This window comes from Myiozetetes cayanensis, unplaced genomic scaffold (assembly GCF_022539395.1).
Source record: "Myiozetetes cayanensis isolate MyiCay16 unplaced genomic scaffold, myiCay2020 scf1, whole genome shotgun sequence".
NCBI classification, from domain to species: domain Eukaryota; kingdom Metazoa; phylum Chordata; class Aves; order Passeriformes; family Tyrannidae; genus Myiozetetes; species Myiozetetes cayanensis.
The window spans coordinates 137661611-137688489 of record NW_026086604.1 but is presented as its reverse complement, the minus strand read 5'-3'; the positions used below and the strand labels follow the sequence as shown (position 1 = coordinate 137688489).

At 36.3% G+C, this 26879-nt stretch overlaps 1 protein-coding gene across 13 annotated transcripts in view; it reads left to right on the top strand.

Annotated features, from left to right (window-relative positions):
* Positions 1 to 26879, top strand: part of PARD3 (par-3 family cell polarity regulator) — a 446652-nt gene that overhangs the window by 210088 nt on the left and 209685 nt on the right. For 11 of the 13 annotated variants that reach the window (XM_050332238.1, XM_050332169.1, XM_050332161.1 and 8 more), the window contains 2 exons: positions 18011 to 18102; positions 21170 to 21253. In XM_050332238.1, coding sequence (XP_050188195.1) covers positions 18011 to 18102; positions 21170 to 21253 — 176 coding nt within the window. The remainder of the gene's footprint in view (positions 1 to 18010; positions 18103 to 21169; positions 21254 to 26879) is intronic. The other 2 variants (XM_050332175.1, XM_050332210.1) reach the window with 1 other exon arrangement.

Here is a 26879-nt window from a genome sequence, read left to right as displayed (position 1 = left end):
GTGTTTTACTGGAAACTTTTTTGTTTTGGAGTAAGAGGAGTGTTAGTGTCTTTTTAAAATTATCAGTTATCATTATAAAAACTTAGTGGGATTTACCAGTTTTACTAGTAGAGGTTCAAACCATATACGAGTGGTACCAGGAATGATTTGAGTTCCATTTTTCAAAAGTTCCAAAATATTTGAGTTCCAAAATTTTCCCCAACTCTAAGGATTTTATTACTATCAATTTTAACTTCCCAATTTCCCAACAAATACTCTGTTATGGTATGTAAGGAGAAGAACCGAGCGAACAAACCAGTATGCATTTTCCAGTGTATTGAGAGATGTTACTGCTCTGTAATAACATGGAATTGATTTAGAGTTGATAATATGTAATCAAGAGACTGATGATCGTTTGTTATCATCATTTGTCCTTTGTCTCTTAAAAATTTCTCTGTTTTCAGTTGGGAGTATAAATTAAGAATTAGAGGTAGGATGCTTTGAGTACTATGGTTTATTGTCTGTAGGGCTACTGAGTGCCAGTGGAAATGGTCACCTTTGCTGTATTTTTTTCATGCCTCCCACATGGAAAGCAAGTTGTCTCATATTCTCATGAGATGGAGCTGTAATACCACGACAGCAAAGCGTATGTGCACTTGTCTTTCCATAGTGTTGGTTTACTTTGAACTGAGAGAATTCAAGCAGTATTAAGTATACCAAATGAAATGATGAGAGCAATCCATCCATTTCCAGCATCATCCTCTCTGAACTGGAGCCTTGTGCCTACCTTGAATATGAACTAACTGCGTAAACCTAAGGATAACCTATATTTGAATGCCAGACATTCAGTTGTACTTTACTATATATTTTAAAAGACTGGTGGGAATCTAGACGTAAACTTTTGTCTTAGGTAGTTTCCCAGCTGACTGGTATGTTGAATTAAATGAGAACAGGAAGGGCTGGTTCAATTCATTTCCATTCCTTGCATCTCAGTCATTTTCTGCAACGACGCATAAGGATTGATTGCCATAGCAACAGTGTTTTAGCTTGTACTACTGTGAATGTGGTTAATGATAATAGAATTATCTAGTCATTTTAAATCCTGTTATATTATTAGGTCATCTGAACCATCCTCTTGCTATGTATTGAGTTATTCCCTGTAGCCTATCTTGTAGTTCTTTGTCCATGCTGCTTTTACATGTGTTGAGCAGTGGGGATTCTGCTTCTTCCCTTGGGAGACTTTCACAATCTGATATATCACCCCATTAAGGATTTTTTTCTGATATTTAGCCTCATTTTACCTCCTTTCTTCCAGCTACATGGATTTGTACCACATGGAAGTTCTGTTCTGATCTCCATCCCCATCCAGGATTTGCAATTAATCCTTCTTATTTACCTACATTAGAACATAACAGCTCAGTATTTGTGCACTTCAGGATTTTCTCATAGGGAAAAGCAGGTTTATAAATAAATCATCTCTTCTTCTTCTTCATTGCTTCATTTTGATAGAAAAGTCCCTAGTACTTGGCTACTATTTAGATCACCTGAACTGCATAGACAAAAAGCTCCCAACTTTCCAGTGCCTAGCTGCCTTCAGTTCAGCACACACACCCCTGGATTGCTGATTCGTGTGTGTGCATCTGTGCTCGCTCTGTCTGTTGTCTACAGTAGTCTATGCTGAGTGGCAAGATGTAGTTTTTTTCTCATAAAGCTGGAGAGGTGTTCCTTAACCCTTGCCACAAGTCAGCAAAAGTAACCTCTCAGCCTGTCCTTCTTGTATGGCCATGCTAGACTCGGATGTGCATAGATAACTCTGCTCCCCTCCACATACACAGGTTGTGCACTTTACCCTCTGGAAGTTCACTATGTTTCTAAATCCTCTCTACCCACATCATTTTCCCACCATAATGAGAAATATTTTCCAGCCATGTCCAAGGAGACGTACAAGTGGAAATGTAGTTGTCTGCTCCTCATCAGGCATTTCAAACTCTGTGCTATGTGTAGGTTAGCAAGACCAGGAATTAGGTTAAAACAAATAAAATAAAGTACTTTACCATATAGTGGTGCTGTGGGTTAGCTGTTGATACACTGCATAATTGGCACGCTCTGTGTCTTCTTTCTCCAGTGTTATGGAGATGGTAAATAAGACAGAAGAGTACTGTCTTTCCAGTAATCTGTTGTTCTCACTGCTACTTATGCTTTTTGACTAATTTTCTTCATTAATATATGATGTTATACAGTTGCCCATTTCTTTTGTTTTTATTCGTCTACAATATAAATAAGTACATATTACATTAATATTCATCCCTACTTACCCCAAGAGGGCAGAAGACTGGGAATCGTTATTTGAAATTACTTTTACAGCTAAATTTACTGCAAAAATATTTGATGCTGCAGTAAAAAATGGATATATATTAAATATACCTCAATGTTTTCACAGATTAATTCTTTAATTTATGGTTATTTTTACTGTTTTTTTCTGTTTGAGAGGTGCTACTTTTTCCAAGATTCTTCCCTTTGAAGCTTAGCCTAGATTGCATTACTCAGAATTTTTTATCTTACGTTTATTCATGTTTCAATTTCCTCAGTCACCAGGCTTCAGACTCCACAAGTATATTATAGTAAAGTCTCACAAAGCTCACTGATTATGTTTTAAAAGATTGTTTTAAACCTAAGCTGTGTTTCTGCTGGCAAATTTCATCACTTTATTGTTAACTTACTCTTCCAGATTATTAATTCTTTAGGTAACGTTATCTTGCTGTCCATCCCTTTGGAAAGTATCAGCTTTTCTGTTTTAAAGGTTGTTTTAATATTCTTTTGTTTCTGTGTATATCTACACTCTCGTTCTTTGCTCGTTGTTGCCTTCAACCTGTTTGTATGTAAAGAGAGAAAGACAAGTGCATTTCAATAATTTTAAGGAGTCCTCTTGCCTACGTTGTCTAGAATATGTGTGCAAGATATTTCTTTAAGTTTTGTTTTGTTTTAATCAAACTGAAAAATGGTTATAAGTATTAATTAAGAAATCATTCTGAGCCTGTAAGTAGCTGAGAATAGACCACACAAAAGAAGAGTGGGGAACCTGCTAATTATAGTAAATGAAAATAACAACTTTTAAACTCACCTGTTTTGTTTCTCCCTATATTTTCTTCAAAACATATAATTCTGTGAGAACACCATGAGCTTTGTTAATTTCAGTGAGAAACAACAGCCTTTGGTACAGAATTTTCTGGGTTGTGGGTGTTTGTGTTTTTTTTTTTTTTTTTTTTTTTTTTTTTTTTTTTTTATAAATTGGTTTTCTCTTTATACTGAATCAGTGGTTCACTCTCTGGTTCATTCTTCTAGTTCTGTGATGATAAAGCAGATGATTTTCTACTTCCCATCTAGTCAGGAGTATTGGTTGGCCAGTAGTGTCCTTGCACTGGCGTCTGTAAGAGCCAGAGCTGGCAATAACAAGGTGCTACAGTACCCCAGCTAGTTAGTTTGAAATTTGATATACTCTGTGAAACTCTAAAGTGGAAGATGCTGCCCAGGGATGCGGAGAAAGAAGCTCCCAGTGCAGCTTGATTCTGTAATCACTTCTTACTGAAACCCCAGCATTTGCTTGTTCTTCAGGTTTCTTCAATCTTTCCTTTAAGAATTTGAAGAAAAAAAGCTTCAGAATGGGGAGGTAATAGTGCTTGCTTTCTTTTGGTTTCCTAAAAAGTAATTTTTTTCCAGGTTCAGAAAATAGGTTTGAATAGTTCAAGCAAAATAAACATTTCTTCAATGAGGTCTTAGACTGGACTAACTTCATTGATTGGCTCATCTGGGATTCAAGTGTGATTTATAGGAAATTGATAACAAGCTCTTGAACATTTCAGAACCCTCAACCTGGCTTTATCTAGTTTATAACTGATTAAGTGGCACGTAAGAAAACTTTATGTCAAAATCAGAATGTTTAGATGTGGGGTTTAACAGTGTGTACATTCTTCTAATCATAATCAACAAAAGTTGTTCTGATTCCTTACCGAATTTTGTTCTCAAAAGTGCTATTGTTAACTTTAAAAGAGTTTTATGTAGACATCTATGTATAAAGGGCTATGACATTTTGATGAAGAGAAGCATTTGGGCACATGCTTCTCTAACACATATCTAACTTCCATATTTTCACCTTTTTTTGGGGTGGGATGGCTTAAGAGAATTTCAGCCACAAGACAAGTAGGTTTTTTCCTTCTGTTTATGTGTCTTAGCTTTTAATGCATTAAAGAAACAGCATTTAAAAGCATGATTGTGCCTCTGTCTTAATTTGGTCTCCTCTAAGATGGTGGAATTTGAGTAATTTGTATGAAGTTGTTTAGGTAACTGCTTATGTGGTGACAAATGAAGTTCTGCTGTAGATTAGAAACTGGCAGGGAGAAAAACAAATTATGGAAAATAGGTCAGCAGTGTACAAGGGCAAGAGGGATTTATTCCTGGAAGGCCTGCTCATTTTTGAAGAGAGGGATTGCTGAGATAGCAACTTCAGTGAACAAGACACGGTTATTTAGATTAGTTGAAAATAGGTAGGATTTTGAAGGAGGTGATAAAAGAGGGATGAGATTGGACATAGAACAGTGCAAGTTACTGAATACTGAAATGAGTGCCTTGAGCTATGTGTGAAACCGCAGATGAGCCGTATCCTTTCAAACACTGGTCTGAGGCCACAGCATCAGAGGCATTTTAAGTCATCTCTGCTGCTGAAAGAAGCAGTCCTGGCCATGCTTTGCTTCCTCCCTTGTGCCTCCCTAAGCTTTTATGAGGCTGCTAATTAGACTGAACTGGACCAGCCTGGGAAATGTAACCAATTAAAATTGTTTTTATTAAACATTAATTTTAATTTAGATCTTTTGTATAATGATACAAATGCTTGAATAAACTGAAAGGAGAAGGTGGACAGAGGAATCCAGTGCCAAACATGACCATCTGGGGATGGGAAAAGATGAGACTGCCTCTTTCAACAGCCACATCTGTGGTTTGTGCTGGCCTTGCAGGATAATGAAATGCCAGGCAGAGGTGCTATTATGGGCTGCAGGATGGAAGTAGAATTGCTTGAAAATACTGCACCACCATCACATGTGCTGAATTCAGTCCCAGCTGCTTTGAGTTGTTGTGGAAAAGGAAGGGAAAGAATCACAAATAGAAATAAGGTCTCTGGGAAGTTTAAAAAGAATTAATTTTATTGCAGAGCTGGGGTCTCTTCTGCAGCAACAAATGGCAATAAATGAGTTATTTCTTGAAATGCCTCACAGATAGCTTGCAGAGTGCTTCTGGTGCTGTGGTTCTAGCAGTTGTGTGATGTCCTATACTTTGTTCATCAGTACATTTTAGACAAAGAGGTCATCTTTGGTGGTCCCTGGATAGCTTAGTGAGCAGGTGCTAATGAAGTTGGTCTGTTGATTGTGTTTTGTCACATGTCACGTAAGAGTTTTGCGTTACAGCGAGCACTGCACACGTGTTGGTGCAGGCTCAGGACCAAACTGCTCCGAGGGAATCGGTGCTTTTCCCAGCCTCTCTCCACCCAGGGGTGATGGGGGCTGTGGTACTGTCTGCTGCCCTGAACAGGGAATGGCTTAGTGTCTGCAGTGATGAGTCTTGAGATTTTTGATGTTTTCAGAAATATGCTTAGTGCTGTTTTATTTTTGAAGTGCCATTTTAGTTTCTGGCCTTTTTGGCCGAGTTCAGGTTTACAATCAAATATTTTACATTTTTTTCAAAGTAAGGCTTTGTTTACCTCAGAGACATCACCCAAAACTGAAAGCATCTAAGGCTGGAGAAGAACAGCAAAAATATGGAAAGAAATCTTTGGTGCCTCAGTTTCCTCAAATAAATAGTTTGGAGAATAGCCTCTAATCTTCTTCCTGAGGGCACAGTACAACTAAAGTCATTATGGTCCATGGAGTGCTTTTACCATACTGTGCTGGAGGGCACTACAGAAGTACTGAGTAGTATATATTTTAAATTTGATTTAATGCTGTTGATTAAAAAATGAATAAAATTGTCATAGACCAGATTGTAACCCTGTAGGCACTTGGAATGAAGCATTCGTAAATGAAGCATTTACTGAGAAGTTTGAAATTGTTTTTCATGTTGATTTCAACAAAACAAATTGAGCAAAGAACAATGAAAAATGCTATAGTATTTTCTGTTATTAAAATGGTGAATTTGTTTGGTGCCTAAGGTAAAATCCATGTTGTGCAAAAGACCAAAAAAGAAAATTCTACAGCATAACAGGGGAACTCAATTGAGGCAATTTTAGTGGCGTTTCTCAGTGAAGGATGACATGGAAAAGAAATTGTGGCATGGAACTGTGCAATTCAGCAAAAGAGAAATAAAAGATGAAACTGCAAAGTGTTAAAATCTCATCACTCAAAATTACACAGAAGATGAGAGCAGGCTTGGTGCCTTGTGCCTCAAGGCCAGGTGTTCTGCATCACTGTCACAGTGCTGGGGCTCCCTTTGGGGTCGTTCTCCCTGGGACTTGGGGCCAGGACCTTGCATGGTTTTGTTCCTTTAGAGGATGCAGGGCCAAACCTGTAAGAATTAACTAAGATATGCAGGTTAGGGATCCCTTAGCTCAGATGTGTTTGTCCATCTCTGTGGTATGTAACACAAAAGACCTTTTGGAACAGATATGTAGGTACTTTTACTTTCCATCAGTATGAATATAAATTTAAAAGTCAAAACCTGAAGCTATGTGTTAGCAAATCCTAGAAAAGGGGAGATAAATCACAGTTGAAATGAGAGGAAACCCATGGACTTTTCTTTAAGCAATATGATAGAACAGTATGGTATCAGTGGAATTGAGTGCACCCTCAGCTAGGTTGTCGATGACACCAGGCTGTGGGGTGTAATTGACACACTGGAGGGAAGAGATGCCATCCTGGGCAGGCTGGAGGGGTGGGCACCTGCAAACCTCATGAAGTTCAACAAGACCAAGTGCAAGGTCCAGCACCTGGATTGGATGAGGAGATGGACTTGGGCGTGAGTTGGTTGATGAGAAGCACAACATGACCTGGCAACTGTGTCCTGGGCTGCATCGAAAGAGGTGTGACCAGCAGTTGAGGGAGGTGATTCTGCCCCTCTGCTCTGCTCTCATGAGAACCCACCTGGAGCACTGCATCCAGCTATGGGGCTCCCATCAGAAGAAAGATATGGACCTGCCAGGGTGAGTCCAGATAAGTTCATGAAGATGGTCAGGGGGGTGGAGCACCTTTTCTATGAGGAAAGGCTGAGAGAGTTGGGGCTGTTCAGCCTGGAGAATTGAAGACTCCAGGGAGACCTTATAGCACCTTCCAGTACTTAAAGGGGACCTACAGAAACACAGAATATTCTCAGTTGGAAGGAACCCACAGGGAGCATTGAGTCCAACTCTTAAGCGAAAGGCCAGTACAGGGATTGAACCTGTGAGCTTGGTGTTTATTAGTACCATGCTCTACAGGAAACTGGAGAGGGACTTTTTACAAAAGTATTTACAAATACTTATACAGTATAATACAAGGGGGAATGGCTTCAGACTGAAAGCAGGTAGATTTAGGTTAGATGTTAGGAGGAAATTCTTTACTGTGAGAACAGTGAGGCACTGGAACAGGTTGCCCAGAGATGATGATGCCCAACCCTGGAAGTGTTCAAGGCTGGGTTGGATGGGGCTCTGAGCAACCTGATCTAGTGAAAGGTGTCCCTGCCCATGACAGGGTGGTTGGAACTGGGTCTTTAAGGGCCCTTCCAACCAAACCATTACGTGGTTATATAATTATGTTTTTATGGTTCTTTGGGTGAAATTAACACAGTGATTGTTGGTAGCACAAAAGCAAAATCTTTGAAAGTAGTATTTCCTAAATGAGACATAACTCAAAAAATATATCCTAAGTTTAAACTCCCACTAATGTAGAGACTTTTCCTTACTGGAAAACAGATATTTTAATTAAATTTTCAAAAAGCCAAGTCCACAGTAAGCCTTCTGATGTCATTTCTGAACAGTCTCTGGGCCATGCTGAGAAAAATATCCAGAATTGAATTTTGTTATTAAGATGCCTGTGTGAGTAAAATGATGTTTTGTGTGACGGAGAACAGAGTGCTATACTTTTAGCTTGCTTCTAAATTGACTCTTACGTTCAATGCTCCAGGGGATTGAACTGTTCTGTACTTGGCTGAAGCTAGTGAAATCCTCGCACGCTGATACAGATCTGCAAATCAAGCAACAAGGGACCATTTCAGATTAAAAAAGAAAAAAGAAATGAATAAGGATAAAAGAGCTATGAGACCTGTTTGAAAATTGCCTAATGACAAATTCAAGTTACTAAATAAGAAATGCTTTTTGTATCTTAAAAAAAAAAATCCTCAGAAGGATGAAAATCACGGTCTTTGAAAAGGTGAGGAGAATAATAATATATTCAGGAGTGTTACAGGGAAAATGTGAAGTGATTAATGCAGAATTGTCTCCTTTCCTTTGTCTCGATATCAAGGGAAAAGTATGTGACTTATCTATAATACATCTCTGCAGAAGTCTTTCAGATCTCTAAACCTAGAGGTGGAGGCATGTACATTTGGTTTTCTGCAGGGAAAGTGTGTCCCAATTTCACGTTTCCATTGTCATTTTTTGTGGCTTCTAAAAATCATGCAGGACTTAATGACTTTTTTTTTTTTCTAGTGTCTATATGCAGAATAAACTAACTTGTCAGATTAAAGGGAAAAGTATTTAAAATTCTGTTGCTCTACATTAGTTACAAGCAGGTGAATTCAGTGTGGATCTATTTATAGGAGAACTAATGGATGTGCCTAACTTGACCTACTTTAGACTACTCAACAGAAAAAACAAACACAGTGTAGTTGTAGCAATGCCATGTAATTTACTTTTTTTCTTACCTTAAAACAAAATAATATTTTTACTGTTGTGGCCTTCTATATACATATATCTATATTTAGAAGCTTATTTATTTATTTCCTGAATGCCATAGTAACTCCATGTTAGGAGGATATTGGTGTGGTTTTTGCTTGTTTGTAGTTTTTTTGTTTTGTTTTGTTTTGTTGGGTTTTTTTAACTTTCGTAAATATCAACTTCTCTATATAAAAGGGATGTTAGTTTTTTTGTTCTTTGCTGGTCCTGGACTCCCAGGTATGTATACCGTGGATTTGTGCAGTAAGAATAACTCAAATTCTAAAAGAAAACTAGATTTCATTTTGTAAAAATCACTGCTGTTGTGAAATAATTCAAGTGAAGCACCGTCTACCAATGCAGAAGCAATTTTCTCTGTATATGCAGGAATTATGTGAGTTAACAAGAGGTTCTGTAGAGGTGCATATGTATGTATCAGTTCACACAATGAAAGGGAAAATAAATAGTATATTAAGATATCAGCCAAAACTGTGTTGGTTACATGGCAAGTGCTACGTTTATTTTGGCTCACCATGTGGGGGTGTCTCCATAATTCAGGTAATTCCTGCATTATGCAAGGCAGATGATAACCAGGACTGGCCTTTGAGCCACATTTTGCAGGGGAATTTGATTAGATATTCACCTATAATTTTAGACTTGTTACAAGTAAAACTGATAAATATTTTCATTAAAAATACTTCCCATGATTCTGACATCAAAGTAAGACTTTAAATGTGTACTTAATATGAACCCTAATATTTGTTTTAGACTGGTAGATCTTGGTGATCTGTATGTCAGTCTGTGAATCATTTGAGAAGAGTATAGAATTTCAGAGATTTTACCATGGAAATATTCTGCAGATAAGCCTCATTTAAAACAAACAAAGAACATAGACTTTTGCCTATACCAAAACAGGTATGTTTTAGATCCTAAGGAAAAACAGAAAGCAAAATAAAAACTGTAACTAAGCAGTTACAAAAGATGAACCTGTCTTAAGGCAACAATCAATTTGAGGTAATTTAATATAGTCGTACTTATGTCTATGATAGAGTTACTTCTCTTTGTGATACAGTGGACACATCTACCATATCTTATTAATCAGATCTTCAGAAAGCTCTTTAGATGCCTTCCTTAATACTAAAAGTGTGACAATCCATGCCTTATGTATTACAGATACGTAGCACATGAGAGGTTAGTGCTTTATTGTTGCATCTAATCTTTTACTTGATTTTAACATTACATTGGGTTTTAAAGTTGCTTTTTAGTGTACTCCCCAACAGGCATCACTGTTAGCACTGGGAAGCATTGTCTGGTCCTGCCAAATCTTTTCTGGCAGTTCGTGTTATCTCTGGTTGATTTTGCTTAAAGGTCACTCTCTATGTGAACTGTCTCACAAATTCATCATGTGATGAAATGCCTTGAATATTTTAGTTCTTCAGATACTTTGCATCTAGTAAAATGTTTAAAAAATAGGTTGTACAGTGCAGGTTTTCCAGGTTGCTAAGTAAAGGAAGAGGGGAAGCTCATTGGTATCTTTGAACAAGAGGTGTTTTGTGGCTTAACATCCTAAGCTTCTGCTGAGAAACATTTTAATATTTCTGCTTTTCAAAGTGTCGAATCCAAGTGTCTTATCTTTGCCTTTACAAACATGTAGAATTATCCCCACCATATTAACAGAGAAGTGCACTTTTGAGTGATTTTTGCCACTACTGTATAGCAAGGCAGTGTAGGAATTAAAAAAGGACCCAATGTTGTCTTCATCTTAAGTCTCTCTTCAATAAAATAAATATATCATCAAGGTGTTACCAGGTTCAATTTGATGTCCATTTATCCATTTTTCAATGAACAGAAACTTAAGGCATTGATTTATTATAATCATAATATTTTCTAATGTGGTATTAGTGTTATAGTGGTGCATATTATTTGTGGATTTAGAGCTGTTACAAAATGACTGACCATGAAATAGTTAATAGTGCTAGAGTAACACTTGAGTCTTCTTTAAAATGTCCCTTAAATATGATCTGGTGGGAACAGCTACATATTTTTGCTATCCATTTGATACTTGCCATCTGTAGAGGACCTAGATGTAGGGATTTGTTCCGGTAGCTATCAGTTTGCAGCACAGCTCCTCCCTCTGCCTCCCACCTTGGACTGTCAGTGGTCCCGAAGAAGTCACTGAAATGGTCCAGAGTGGGATGACCTCAGCCCGAGGAAAACAAATGTTACAGTTTTCAATCAAACAACAAATGCAATCTGTGAAATATGATTACAATATACATTGTGAAATGCTTGAGAATCCACATTGCTTAAGATATTACTGTGGGCTTTTTCTCTGTCAGATCCCATTTTATGCTGTTTGCCTTGTATAGTTCCTGAGTGTTTGCAGTTTTTGTTAATAATTTTTTTCTCTTTTTTTTCCCTTCAATAATCTTTCTCTACTGATAGGCATAGACCATTGAGTTGCATTAATTAACAAGCATGTTCAATCAATAACAAAAAACCTCTCTGAGTTCTAATGCATTTCATTCTGTTTGTTGGCAAGCTACAACTGTAAGGTCATGCCCGAGATTTTCTTTATTGTGAAGAAGCAGAACCATCAGAATGGCCCAAGTTAAATTCACTAGCAGGAAAACCTTTTCTCTAATCTACTAAACTCTTAAAAGGCTCTCATATTGAAAAGTGCTGTCTGCAGTGCCTACTGTAGGAAGAACTAACTGGAGCATCATCTAGTAAAAAGCTGGTTTAGTGGAAGCTCTGTTATATGGCCAAACAATAATTGAGTTGTCCTCCTGCCACTAACCTGGCTAGAGATGTGATAGAAGTGTGTGCCACCAAATTGTTACAGAACATATATGTGTCATTTCAGTAATATATCACAGGTTGTTGAGCCCCTAAAGACTACTGACTTCAGTAAACTTACATACTGATAGGTGCTACAAGTAATTGGGATACTATAGGACTTGTTCAGATCTTATTAGTATTACAAGGCTTTTAATACATGTTTTAAGAGGAGTCATGATGAATGAGAAAATGTTAGTCAGAACTGAATGAATTGTTATATAGGTTTGTCAAAGAAAGGTTGTATCAAATTATTTGGCTATCTGGTGTTCTGCTTTTTGGACAATAGGAAATCAAATTCATCTCTCTTTAAATCTGTGAAAACATTTCCTGTTAAGGCGCTTCACAACAGAAATAGCGCTATCATGAAGCCAACCGGGTTTAAGGCTCAGCTTGATCAGTTTAATAAATGGGAAATAAGAGATGATTGCTTATGATAGCAGGGGATGAATTTGATATTCATCAGAGACCTGGAAAATCCCTTCCATTCTTCACTCCTCTCTGTCTATGTGATATCTATTCATTGATTTGACTGAGCAAGGCAAATTTCATTTTAGAGTAGTGAGGCATATAAAAACTATATGAATATTGCCATTTCCAATTGCAGGGTGACCGTCCTGCAGAAGGATGTGAATAACATAGGGCGTATTAAGATGTAAAGAGAATATTAACTTGTATATATATATTTATATATATAAATAAAAGATTTAATTTTTTTGTGCACATTTTTTTTAAGTGGATGATGTTTTCATGTAAGGTTTCTCTCTCCCTGGATTACTGATAACAGCAGCACACCTAGTATAAGAGTGATGTAGATTCCACAAAGCTCTCACCTAATTATTTGTGCATATATATGTGTTCAAGAGGGAGAAACCCTATTTTTTGTATTCAATAACTTCTGTTTTTTCCCCATGTGATCTTTGTAACTGCTCTTCAGATTTGATTGAAAATTGCCATTCTCTGGAGATTTGGCCAGTTAATCAAAAAGCGAGAACATTAGCACAAAAGCCTGGTGCTTGTGTATTTGTGCTAGTTAAGACACAGGAAAATAGGCCCCTTAGGAGCTCTTTCCTATCAAGGCTGATGATACAGAGAGAGAGAGAACCTACTTTATGTTGCAAGGACCAAAGAAACATCTATAAAACATGGCTACCAGGAGACTAATAGTGAATATGTCTCTTCTTCCATCATCATTACAGGGAAGTGCGAGAGAATACAAAGGCAAAGATGAAGGGAAGGGCATATTTTAATAGTATAAGCATAATTTTATTTGTGTCTTGGGTGAGGAAAAATTATTGCGAGGAGCCTGTTGTTATTAATAATCTGTCCTTCTCTACAGTAAAATCTAAAGCACCTGTTGAGTGTTAGATACGGTTCCTTCCAGTTTGGTATTTACAGGAACTTACTATGCTAAAATTAAAATACTAGAAAACAAACAAGTCAGTGTCTTCTGCTCCATGGGAAAGTGAATGTCACTGTGATCCTCACTTGCACAGGGCTGCTCTCCAGGTCTCAGTCCACACAGCCATTACTCTGGGACTAAGCTGACTGAATACTATTCTCATTATGGGGTTCATGCAAGATACGAGAATAACATTATCACAGCTTATCAGTATTATATCAACATAATAATATCTAAAGTTTAAATCTGTCACATTCTTGAAGGAGGAACTAGGGTTTAATTGCAAAATGCCAAGAAAAAGTTCCCTCTTTTCCTCTTATTCAAGTCTGGGCATTGCAAGACTTTCAGAAAAGTGGCTCCTTGAATACTGCCTGATCAGCAGCTAAACAGCTTTATGTCCATGGAGGTTGTCCTTTCATCACATTAAAATCTGCAAACAGCATTGACATCGTATTTCCTTTGGATGAGTGTGATGAAAGCAACAATTCCTAAGAAAAATTACTTACAAAAGTTATTTTGTAAAGATGATCACTAGAGCAATAATGGCATATCGTCACTTTCCCTAATTATTATGGCTCATCTCACCAGCTTCTGAAGGAGTTGGGAAAATGCACAAAAAACTGTAAAGGAGGCCCAGAGGGAGCTCCCTATCCTGCCCTTGTGCAGATATATTTCAGTGTATCTAAATCTGGTTCCAAAGTTAGTTCTTTCATCTTGGGGCACATATACTGCAGACTGACAGTGCTGGATTAATGTTTGGACTTGATGATCTTAGAGGACTTTTCCCACCTAAATAATTCTATAATTCTACTCAGTGCACATGATGGTTGCTGTTTACACTATCAGTGTATTGTTGGTCAGTAGAACAGATCTTACCATGGAGTGTTGAAGTAATTTGAAAGTAGTTACTCTCTTTCATACAACCACTGTCACTAAAATACACCATCACTTTCTGACAATAATGAAACAAACATTATACCACTATGAACTGAAAAATACCCCACCCATGGCAAACATCCTTACTTCCTTTTTTTTTCAATTATTGGTATAACAGAGATGTTGCTGCAGAATTTGAGAGATGGGATTAAGTGTTCAGAGAAGGTCGATTTATACATAACCCTTAAAGGCCTTCAGAGCCCATTTCCCATGGTGTCTGGCTGAAGAAGACTGTAGTATGCACTTTCGCAGATCAGGCACCTAGAAACAAAGACTGCACAAATGAAATATGTAAGAATCTAAATATTCAGACTCCCTGGCTGCTCTTGAGTTTTCTGCAGTGGTCAAAAGACAAGGGAATGTGAAGAAGTTCTGGTTTTGGGGAGTTCATTAGAAGTGCATTGAACAACAGAGGGGAGTGGGAAAGTGCTTCTTTGAAAATGAAGTGGTGACTGGTATTAACTGTGGATTAATCTGAGAAAGGAGCTGTATTTTGGTAATGAAAGTTAAAATATCCAGTAAGACCAGAAAAGTTTTGAGCTTTGGAAATGACACAAGGCAGATCTGACTTCAGCATTACCTGAGAAGATGTAATTAAAAGAACTATTTGGGATCATTTATATTGAATAAGGTTCTGTTGGTAGTAGTACCACTATCATTTCTTAGCTTTGAGGATTTTGTAATCCTGAGAAGTGATAGAGAGATTTTCTTCAAAAATACAGAAACAACAGGCAACTTATCGTATGTATTTCATTAACATTGTGCAGGTGAACTGTGAAATGGACCTTTTTATAAGTAGAACTGCTAGCCATAATAGTCCATTTTGAGCAGTTAATTTTCAGTTTTTGAGTCATTAATTTTATTACAGAACTTAAAATAATAATTAATTTTTTTTTTTTAGAACAGTGGAGAATTTTTACACTGCTCACATCAAGATATGTAGAAGTACATTGGAAGAGTTCCTTTAAATTTTATTCTATGCTGTAAAGATGAAATGATTTTTTAATTACTCTTCAATTTTGAAAAAAAAAAATTGTTCTGTCTTTAGTAACTGTACTGTACTTTTTGATATAGTCAGAATCACTGTTTTTGTAGAGAGAGAAAGAAGCCTTATAATTTTGGGACTTTCCTCAAATCAGTTATTTCTGAGAAATACCTGCAATAATATCCACCTGGATTCACACAAACTTTCTTGCTCTTCTAAATATCGTTTTCCTCATTTACCTTATCCAGGTGGAATTTGCCTTTCAGAAGAAAACTACTTTCCAAATAAAGAAATAATTGCCTTATGCAAAGATTTTCCCAGCTAGTTAGTTACTTTTCTTAGTAAATCAGAATTTAAAGTCAAATCCCTCTGCAGGTGTCCAATTTTTCTCTCCATTCACTTCAGTGTAAATCAAAATCTGTGCTATTTTGAGAAGAAAAGAGAAGAGTCTGATTACTGTAATATTAAAGATTTTTAAAAGGGTACATTGTACATCTGTTGATTATGGCAGTAATGCTTTCATTAGAATTGTGATTCCTCCTCTAAGCACCTATTTATGGGCACATGCATGTTTTTGATACAGATCTGTCTGCTGTCCAGGAAAAGCCAGACAGAGGCGTGTGGGAGCTGCTGTTTCTTAATTGCTTGGATAACTGACAGGCTGTGTGGTTCCAAAACTTGCTGTGTTTATAATTCTTGATACAAAAGGCACAAAATGTAGATGTGATGGTGCCAGATAGCATCTGTTTTACGTAGCTTTTGGGTTGCAGTTTCAAATTTGTTATATCCTTGTATTGAAAGGTAGATAAAGGCAGGAGACAGGTAGGTTGGCTGTTTCCTTTGACCTGGATGCACTTGAGGCCAGACAGAGGGATGCTCCTTCCCATGGTGGAATAAACCTCTGGACCACCAGTTGGGACAGAAAGAAAGGAAACAATGTACGAGTGGAGAGGCTTAAGTCTGGGCAGACATTAAGAGGTGATGGGAGCAAGAGCAAAGATACTGTCAGGGCTGGGAAGTGGTGGAAAGAAGGGTTTCTAAAAGGATTTAGCTCAAGTCTTGCACGGCAGGCTGTGTCCCAGGAGGGCATTGACAGTGGGTCCATCATGTTGAAAGGACTGCTGCAAAGACTGAGTGGGGCAAGGGGAATTTTGTTTACAGAGTGACTTTAAACTAGTCAAGGGAAAAGCTTGTGGGGCTGAAAGGTGGTAAAGTGTTGGACCCAGCTGGTTCTAAATGAATGATGGTTACACTGCACATATATAGATGTCTGCTAAAATGACACAGCGTGAAGCCAGTCATTTATTTTTTAGCAGAAGCATATCTACTAATAGATAGGGTGTTATTTTGGTCTCTTCCTACATGTACATATACTTCTGGTATGTTTGCTTAAAAAGACCACACATGGAAAATTGCCAGCAACATTGTATTAACAAAGTCACGTTTATCTGTGATGACCTTTTGTCATAAGTAAATTTAAGGATTGGGTTTCATCAGCAACTCTGATGAAAAGTTCTCTTTAGACTTGCAGATAATAACTTCAGTGCAATAAATACGTGTGACTTTGTCACACGCAAAAATGAGAATTGTCATGAAGATTTGAATATATATTTATTTTTAAACTTTAGTACATGTAGAACATATAGAATATATATACATAAAGCGCATATACAACTCTAGCTGAAATCAGTAAATACAGAAAGGTAAACACTAGCTTATGTGTATCTATGAATTACATGGATTACTGTTTGCATTGTTTTTGTAAGCAACTTTTACTATCTGGAAAACCTTTAATTTGGGTTCTTACTTATATTCATAATGCAGTTCTAGGCAGGTTCAAGATGCTGGTTAACCTTTGAAATGTATACTTACCTACTACTTAACAGAGAGAGGTGACAAGGACGAGCATTAAAACCTCTCAAAACACAGGATCCCCAATCTTCAAGTAGCTTGGCTTCTCACAGTGCGCTGCTATCCAGGGTGCACAAGGCTTATCTACACTCCACGGAAGCTTCATGCATCCAGCCTCCTGCTTTTCAGATTCTCTCTGAAAATGTCAATTGGACATTACCAACTGTCTCTGCCTGCCTTTAATATCTCTTCAATAATTTAATAATTTGTCTGACTCTGTGTGCTAAACTTGTAGCCTATCACACGTTATTTTACTGACCTGATGGCTGTGGTTCTAGAATCTGTGTTTGAAACCTACTGTTCACACTTCATAATACTTTCTGTTTGATTACATGAGTATTTAAAAGTATAAACTTCTGATAATTAACATAGGTATAAGAGTGGGTTTAGATCTTCTAACTGGAAGTCCTAAAATTACACTGATCTAAATTTAAAAGTACATCATTCACAACTTTGACAGTAAAGTTGTACGTTTGGTGAATAATGTATGTACTTTTTGGAAAGTGAAATTAAAAACAAAATCAATTGGTTAGCATTAGAGCCTCTTTGATGTCAGTCTTTTCTGGCATGCTATTAATAAAGGCTGTGAAAAAATGTTTAAAGAGGTCTTGGTACTTTATGGAATTACAGAAGCTGCATTTTCTTATACTATTTTTAAGGCTTTGTAAAAGAGCCTCAGTGAGCTGCCTTGTGTGTTCAGTCAAGCCCCCAGTAACCTGCCCAGGGAGAGCCTGGGAAGAGTTTCCCCAAACACTGCTGACAATCAGCAGTACTACCTTTTAAAAAAACGCTGACTGTGATAGCTTCTGTAACATTGCTTTTATAACTGTAGTAAAATTATAATATAAAACTGACTAAATTACAAATATCGTTACAAAAATGCATGAAGTGACAAAATTTACAACAGTTTCAGACAACAAAGGAAAGATTTTTGTAGTCGTGGAAGCACAACATTTCCACTGCACGTGTGGTAACCCCAATAATCTGAAAATTATAAAATGTCTTTCCTAAAATGAGTTAAGCTATGAAATCTAGGTTTTAGTGATTTTTTTTTTTTTTCAATATCTAGGATGAAGATCGAACAGAGGAGGACAACAGTAGAGTTGAGCCTGTTGGACATGCAGACACTGGCTTGGAAAATGCAACAAATTTTTCCCTGGAGTAAGTTACTGGCAGAACATACTGTTTTGACAATGAGTATGAGGACTGAACATACACTAGCAAAGTACTCAAAACAGTATGAGTGATACTGCTCTTAAGAAAGTGGGGCAATCTCTTTTAGGTCATGTGTGTCATTTTGGTTTTAAACGATTGGGTTCATGGACCTTTTTAAAATAGATTTTAAACAGTTTAAAAAGCCTGTGTTAAAAATGAGCATTGGAAACTTGACATTTATAAGTGCTGATGCTACAGTAGATTTTCTGCCTCAAAGAAGATGATTATTTGATGGAACTTTGAAAACTTGACAGAAGTAATAGGGTCAGTGGTGGTACAAATAGATCAACAGGGAAGAATTTCAAAGGGGGAAATCTTCATTCCTCTCACTAGTTCACAGTCTACTGGGAAGATGCTTGTGGGGGTCACACGTTGTATGTTAAAAGCCTTATACTTTATGAGTGGATCAAAATGGATGTTTTGTTAGCTGCTCCAAATTTAAAAACTCAATCACACTAAAGGATATTTTATTTTATCAAAAGATGCAACGAGCTAGCTTGACGTTTTGCATTTCATTGCAAAGAACAGATCCATACCTCACTATGGAATTAATGAACAAATATCCGTTTGACTCTTAAAAGAAATCATTTTAGTTGGTTAACTTAAATTTTAAATAAAAATAAATCTTCTCTTCCTTATATTTTTGAATTAAATTATGAATTAGGTACAAAGGGTTTAAATATTAGATAAATATCATGGTGACATCTATTAGGCAGCAGATAGTGAGTTTTGCTCAGTTCCATTTACAAAATCTGTTAATCTATTACATTGTAAATTCCAAATGCTGTTTCCTAAATAGAATTTGCAGAACTTCTGTCAAACTTAATGCTTCTTGGTGCTGCTTTTAAGTACTTATTGACTTCTCATCATATGCTACTTCTTTTATTTCCTGTTTTGATCTCATACTTCTTTGCATGTTTGTTTGAAGCAGTTGGCCCGAACTTCTGAGAAAGTCAGGAAACCAAATTGAAACTATCTCTCTGGGAAATGATTATTTCCTTTTGTTTTCTGTTTTACAGAATTTAACATTTGAATTTGGGATGTATTTTTTTGGAAGAAAAAATATAAGAAAAATGAGTGGAAAGACCTTAAAGGGGCATTTTGGAAATATGGAAAATGACTGACTCAAGCAGTAGAACAAGTTAAATCATGTTGAATGGTTGTGAAAACTGAGGTTTTTGGTTGTTTTTTTTGGGGTTTGTTTTTTTTTGTTTTGTTTTTGTTTGTTTTGTTTTTGTTTTTGTTTTTTTTTAATTAAAGCTGTGTTTCCACTTAGGCAATTCCAGGAACAACACAGATTTTCACTTGATCTCTTCCTCAACCCTTACTTTTCTGACTAAGCTAATGGCACAATCAGAAAAAAGCTGATCAGAGGGAGCCACAGGCCTACCAATAGCAAAAGATGTCTTTTAGAGTTCCCTTTGGAGGTTGAAGGTGTTGCTTTATTCCCATGAGCTGCTTTGCACCTGTTAATGAAAACTTAGCCTTAATGTACAGTGAGAAGGAAATGAAGTTAGCCTATGCAGAAACTGTGATAGGGAACATTACCAAATGCTGTATTAAAATGTCAGTCTTAAAACATTGGTCCATGTCTGAAGACTAACAGGTTTTGGACTGAAGTCTCTCATCTTTCCTGTTGTTGCATTACTTTCTTGAGCTACAGACCTTCCACTTACGCTGTAAAAAAGCAAGGTAAAAATTCAAACAGTGATTGAGGCATACAACAAATGTTGTATGTTGCTACCTTAAAAACATATTTAAAAAAATTAATGTGGAAGAAATGTAAACCAAACTGTAACACAGGATTTGTGTTGACTTCCCAACCATATGTGGTCTGGTTATTCTCAAACTCCAGATTAAGAGCTGTAAGCTTTCCTGATGGGCCCCCATATGATCAAGAGCTTATTGAAGGAAGTAGAAAATCTTTTACTGCCATCACAGGGCATTGGTCTTGCTCTTTGCTCCATTTTGAGATTAAACTTGATTTGTACGCTTATGAGGAACAAGCTGTGTGTGTGTATATATATATATATATTGCCAGGAAATATGGAAAAAGTATGTAACACTAGAGAGAGGCATAAGCCACAAATTTAGATTGTGGCTTCCGTTCAGATCTTTCACTTCCAGTTTTACTGAGAGGTTTAGCTTTTGTGTATTATTTTCTCATTTTTGTATTTATAGCTCTTTATGGTTCATGAGCTGTATTCCACCTTTCCAGATGTGGGCATGTTTCAAACACATTAATAGATTTGGTCTCAATCTATTTCTACAATTTCTTTCTGAACCTGTATTTTTCTCTTCTGCTTTTTCCCCTCACTACAGCAAAAAAATATAATTGAAAACTAGATGCATGGTTGCTTCAGGGGACGTCTGGTTGGTTTTGAATGTTATACTTAAATCTTACTTTGGAAGCTTTACCTAGTAAGGAAACACAGCAATCTTCTAATAAAGAAAAGGAATTACAATAAAACAAATTAATGTGTTGTAAAACTGGAATAATTTAGCCAGTTAGAGATTTAATAATTCTCATTTGATTATTTGTTAGTTGTGTGAAAGCTAATGATAAGATTTAGCATTGGCTCTAAGATTAAAAAAGTAAAGCGTGCTAGTGCTATGATCAGCTTTGAGGCTTCTGAGGAAAAATTGTATGTGTCATTTGGGGTATTTCTGCTCAATGGTCCAAACGGTTAAATTTAAATTTAACTTTAGAATAAGAAAGAAATAAAGAAATATGCATGCAATGATGATGATGAGACCTATTTTAATGTAGCAAACTAAGTTTACAAAAAAATTCTTTGGCTTATGGTGGTTCTATTAATTGAACTATTTTTGCTGATTGATCTCCTTTCATGCCATCAGATTACTCTTCAGGTATGTAGCATTCAACAATAATGCTTTCATCGCCATGACTTGATTTCTGCGATGGTTTTGTTTTTCTGTGTGTGTTTGTGTGGGGTTTTTTGGTTCCTTCACGGTACATGTTCATATTCCCTCATTCGTCATTGTCTCACAGTGATATGGTAAAGCTCGTAGAAGTCTCCAATGACGGCGGGCCTTTGGGAATCCATGTAGTGCCTTTCAGTGCCCGAGGCGGAAGGTAACGTATCGTGTAGGATTTTAATTGAATTGTAACTTGCTGTGTTTTATCTTGGTGGTGTTAATTTTTGTATTGTGTGCCTTTGCCTTCAGTAGAGTACTGTCTGTTTTTCAAGAGGCTGTCTCATTGATTAAGACAGGAAGAAATGCAAGTTTACTGACTCTGTGATTGTAATGGACTCTATAATTCAAAGGTCCTGCTTAAAAGGAGTTAGAACTGTGTCGTTTTAATAGAGATGCTATTGTAATCTCAGGGGGAGTTTAAGGATAAAGACATTTCCTTAATTCAACTGGATATTTGTGCAACATTTCCTTGCTGACTGTTTTGAGCCGCAAGTTTCCAAATAACAGCAGGAGTCTAAACCAGAGACATCCTACGCCTGTGCTTGATAAGAGTGGGAGAGAAAACAATCACCATGCTTTTGAAATTTCATTTGTCCCATCTGTTGGGGTTAAAATGAAGTAGCAAAAGCAGTTGAAATATTCTGGTTTTGGGGAAGGTGAACCTGTTTTATTATATGGCAGGCTGAAATTCCTGAAGTTACAAAGAAAAAAAGTGTAAAGAAAGTCCTTTACATAAAAAAATACGATGTGGGGGATGTTATTAATAGAATACATAATCTCTAATGCTTACTTTACTAAAGTAGAGTTTTAGCTTTTAGGCTCATTAATATAATTCAGAAAAATAACTAAACTTTTGTCATAATTAGTGGTGGATATGAAGCTTTTTAGTATCTTGAAAAATTTTAAATCTTCAACAGTATATGCAAATTTTATTTTTGTTGCATAGTCTAAGTATACATTTTTTTTTCTTTAAGGAAAAGGGGAACAAATACATATATTAAAAGTAATCTTTCATTAGGCATGAAGGGTTGTTACATTCTCACATCTGTCATCCCAGCAGTAATTTCAGTTTTATAATTAAGAACAAACCTGACTTGCTATACAAGTATATTTCTCAAATATTGATATCCTACTTTCAAAAATACTTTAGAATTTTAGGTATTTTTCTTTCTATACCAAGTACCTTCACAGGATTTTAAACACAGTACAAGAGCTTTATTTGCAGTTGTCACTTTAAATCCAATTCTTTCATACTCTGACACGTATTACAAGAAAATGTAAGTTTTTCTACTTTAAGGCTACTTTCTCTGGAGACTACAAGTATTAAGAGCAAACTTCCATGAAGTGATAAATTCTTCTCTTCATAATCTGAAATTCAGTAAATTCAGTGTGGGGATGGAAAGGGCATAAGTGAACAGTACTTCAAACATACTCAGAAGTAAATCCCATAGAGTTAGAAATGGTTGAAATGTTCACACAGTTATCTGGGATTTAGACAGTGTCAAGGCCAAGGAAAAGACTGGTTTAAGAACGTCAAACTGCCTACTAAGTATTTATTTAATAAAACTGATGTTAAAATGTGCATTTTGACATTTTGAATAAGAATTTTAACTCAAGTAGAATTCACTTCCAGGCTGTTCATGTGGTTGTCAAGTCTGAAACAAGAGCATGTTAAATGGAAAAGCCGTAAACACAGAAATAAAATATCTCACTTTTTTTTAAAAGGAGTCTAACTATGTCATGTATAATTATATGATAAAGTTTTATTACAGGAAATTCAATATATATGTTTAGAATGAGGACATACTGGAGGAGTAAATTCTGTTATAAGGAAAATAATTTTTTTATTAAAATGCGTCCCCTTTTTTTTTGTAACACTAGAACTCACTTCATAGAAAAATGGGTGTACGTGTAATTGCCACAGGAATTTTTTCCATCCACCACAGAATAATCTGGTGGAGAGAGGAGACACATGGTTCCATGTCTCAGAAGTGTAGGAGAGCAGAGTTGGGAAGGATTTTCAGTATTTCCAAAACATTTCTCCCATGCCCTCTGTATTCTAGTGAAAGAAAGGTAGAGTTCCTTGCTTGGGATTAATTTTAAGCACTTGGGTTGTGCTGCTGCTTTACTGTTTGCATGCCCACACCTTTGCATGTTTTCAGTGAGGACAAAGACATTTCCTCCAGCTGCTTGCAGTGTGGGCAGGCAAAAGAACACACCCAGCTTCAGGTTTGAAACCATTAGTGGGGGTTTTGGTTTCTTTTTTTTCCCCCTCCTGGTTTCTCACTTCTTTTGAGCAGATAAGACATGCTTGGTTCTCCTTTTGGTAGATTCAGAGGGAGAGCATATGCATGGCAGGCATGTGCTGCCTACTTGTTTCTCACTCTAGCACATGGCTGCTCTTTGTTCCTCCTCTGGCTGCAAAGCATAAGGCTCCCTGCTACAATCAACTAACTTATTGGAGCAGGGGATCTGCTCATTAGGAACCTGAATATACAAAACCAAACACAGGACTCAGTAAGGACTTTGAGGGATGTCCAGAAAGAAAAGATCTAATGTATCACAGAGATTAGTCGATTGTCCCAATATTTCTTTTTATGTGCTTGCTGTTGAATTCCAGTTCTGCTGTGTTTTCAGTTGTTTTTCTAGTAGTTCCTTACTTTTGCTTTTAAAAATGATACTCAATGGGCAGTGATTATTAAATCAATAACTATATAAAGAGAAAAGTATAAAAACATATTATGCAATTCACCTTTTTTCCCCCCGTATGCAATAAGCAGGGGCCTTCTTCCACCAGAAAACCCACCGCCCACCCCCCCGCCAAGGAAACACTCCAAACCTCTCAAAATTATGTGCCATAACTATGTCTTTTATTTATATTGAGAAAATATTTTCCTTTTTCATGGTTTTTTGAGGGTTTGGAATAAGAATCTCTTCAGCATTGGCTTTTGATCTTGAACAAAATCTGTAAAGGTCTCTGCCTCATCTGTATAGATGCTACCAATTATTTCTGTTCCCAGTAAAAGTGAGACTTTTTAAAAATAATAAAAAATAGCTCTATTTTTCTCTGGGAAAAGTACTATTGACTTGTAAAGGCATGATAAAGCTTTCTTCTATGGATATGTGTCCTTATTATCCTTCTGGTTTGCCTCTAGAAATTTATCAGTCCGTTATTGGCCATTTTGATTATATGTTTTTGTTAACAGAGTTTGTTCACCTTATCAAAAGGGAAAAGGGGTATACATATTCATCACCTTATGGTTGTACATTTTTCAGCATTAAAGGTTTGTTTACAAACCTTCTTGAACATTTTTGTAATGGCATAGATGCTAAGCAGAATAAGTAGCATGAAAATGAAAGCAGAAGGAAGGACAGAATAGGAGAGAAATAGGAAAGTGTTTAGATAAGAGTAGAACAAAGAGGAAATGAATGATAGCAAAGCATAAAATAAAAGAAAATTCTAAATCTATCCAAAATTGCCTTTAGCACCAATCCTTCCTTCTTATTAGGTGCTCAGATATGAGAGCAAACACTCAGTCCTTTAAGAATAGCATCTGAGCGATCTTGGCTGATGGGGAATGATATGCTGATATTTAAATGGGGATACATCAAGTTATCTGCAAATGCAACAGTAATTATAGCATAATTTACCATTTTATGGCCTCTTCTACTTTTGAGAGTCTTTGAAATCTTCTCAAGCTCTATACCCTAGCTGCACTTCTGAAATCCTTCCATGTCTGTCTATGGAAGGAGATTCAACTAACACAAGGAATATATGAGATAACATCAGAAATGTCTCTGAATAATGATATGGAAGTTATAGTCCCATAGTCCCAAGACTAGTCTGAAGTCTACTTAGTAAAACAGAACAGAAAAGGATTTGGATATTCATCTGAAAACCTCACAGTGAACATCCACTAATAAGTATCAGATATGTTACTTTGATACAGAGAGGTACCTACGGCTCTACCAGCTGTTCTTCCTATTGACATGTGCCACAAAATCCATGATACACTGTACATCTAAAACCTGGCAGCTAAAAATATTTAACCTGTCTTTTTTTTATGTATCCTGAATGTCTTAAAACTATTAGGAATTCTCAGAAGACTGGAAAAAAAGAATCCAATTTTTTTCAGTTTAAATGATGAATTTAACAGATTTTATTTAAAAGAAGATATAAATCTCAAATGAAGTTAGGCATTGAAACATGCACAGATCCTTGCTAGAAAATGTTTCATACTTTTTCCATTCTGTAGGTGTTTTTTTTGTTTGTTTTGCTTTTAGTGAAATTTTCCTTAATGTTCTGGAATTTATTAATCACTTAATATGTCACTGTAAAAATTTTAATTTTTTATTGAAGATGCAAAGAAAACATAAGTAATATCTAATGGCCCTTGTCTATGTGGAGAGTCCATAATACTGCCTTCAAGGTGCCTCTCTAACGATCATATTCTGTTTCATCAGCTAGGAGGTATATGCTGCCTGCCTTTCCATTTATTCCTCTCTTCATTTCCAGCCTTTTACCTCTCAAAGGTAACCATGGTTTTCAAAAACATATGTATGAGGAAAAAAATTCTCTGTGGTGTGAACGTACCATTCCTTCACTCTTGTATCTGAATTCAAGACTGTCTGATCTCAGTCTTTAAAAACTTTTGTAAGCTTAATTTGAAGTATCACTCAAACTAAAAGGCTGAGGAGTAGTTACCAAAGATTGGAAATTGGTTCCGGACTTCAGGTATGAAATCTGATAAAGTGATTTTAGTGCCTCCACCGTAGCTCTGTGACGTCAATATTGGGCAAAGGAGTTTATGTCCAATTTAGCATGGAGTAGGCATGATAATTTAACTTGAACAAACAAGCTGATTTGCCTACTCTGACCTCTGAATCTAGGAAATTTATACTGTGTTTATGTTCTTGTAGAACTTCTCAGAGATCTTTCATTCTGTGAAGCTGCTTCACATCAGCTTTTCAATCAATCCTTATTTCTGTCACTTAATCTAGTTTTTGCCTTTTCATGTTAGAGACTTTACATAAACATCTAAATTGGTTATTTTCTGTTCTGTCTGATTACATTACAGTTAGCTTGCAGGTAATAGGTAAATAGCTTCAGTGTGTATGTACAATGGGCTGTGATGGTCAAATCATATTCTAGATGCTAAATGTCAGTTTTTATTTTTACTTACACTGTCAGTTTTTATTAAGACAAATTATCATCATTTCCATACATCTGGATGGCATGTGGGGAGTTCGCATTTCAAGAACTACCCCAACTAACTCAGGCAATTTAGATGTCAATAAAACATTCACTGCTTATTTCTAGTTTTATCATTGGTTATAATTTATACTGAGAAATGAAATGTTAACACATGTAGCTGAGTTTATTTTAATAGTAATTAGAGTAATGAACCTTGTGGAAATACAGTGGTGCAAATACTAATATAATCTCAGCTGCTTACATTCCCAATTAGGTATTTAAAACAAATACAAAGACTGAGCTCTTTGCATTGGCACTGTTTCCCTTCTGTCCCTATGTCAACTAATGTTAGTCTAAAGCAGCGCAGGTACCAAATTTCCACTTATAATTATTGTTTCAACAGGATCGTAGACTTGCAGAGTGTTTTGCGAAGGTTTTCATGATATTTAATCTCATTCTTGAAAATGTTAGAGTTTAAAATGTTTATAATGGAAGAAGTTTTGTTAGAAACCACTTTGACTAACTGGACAAGATTAAGCAAATTCAAATGCACCCATACATTTGTATGCTACATGGTTGTGCTTAAAAA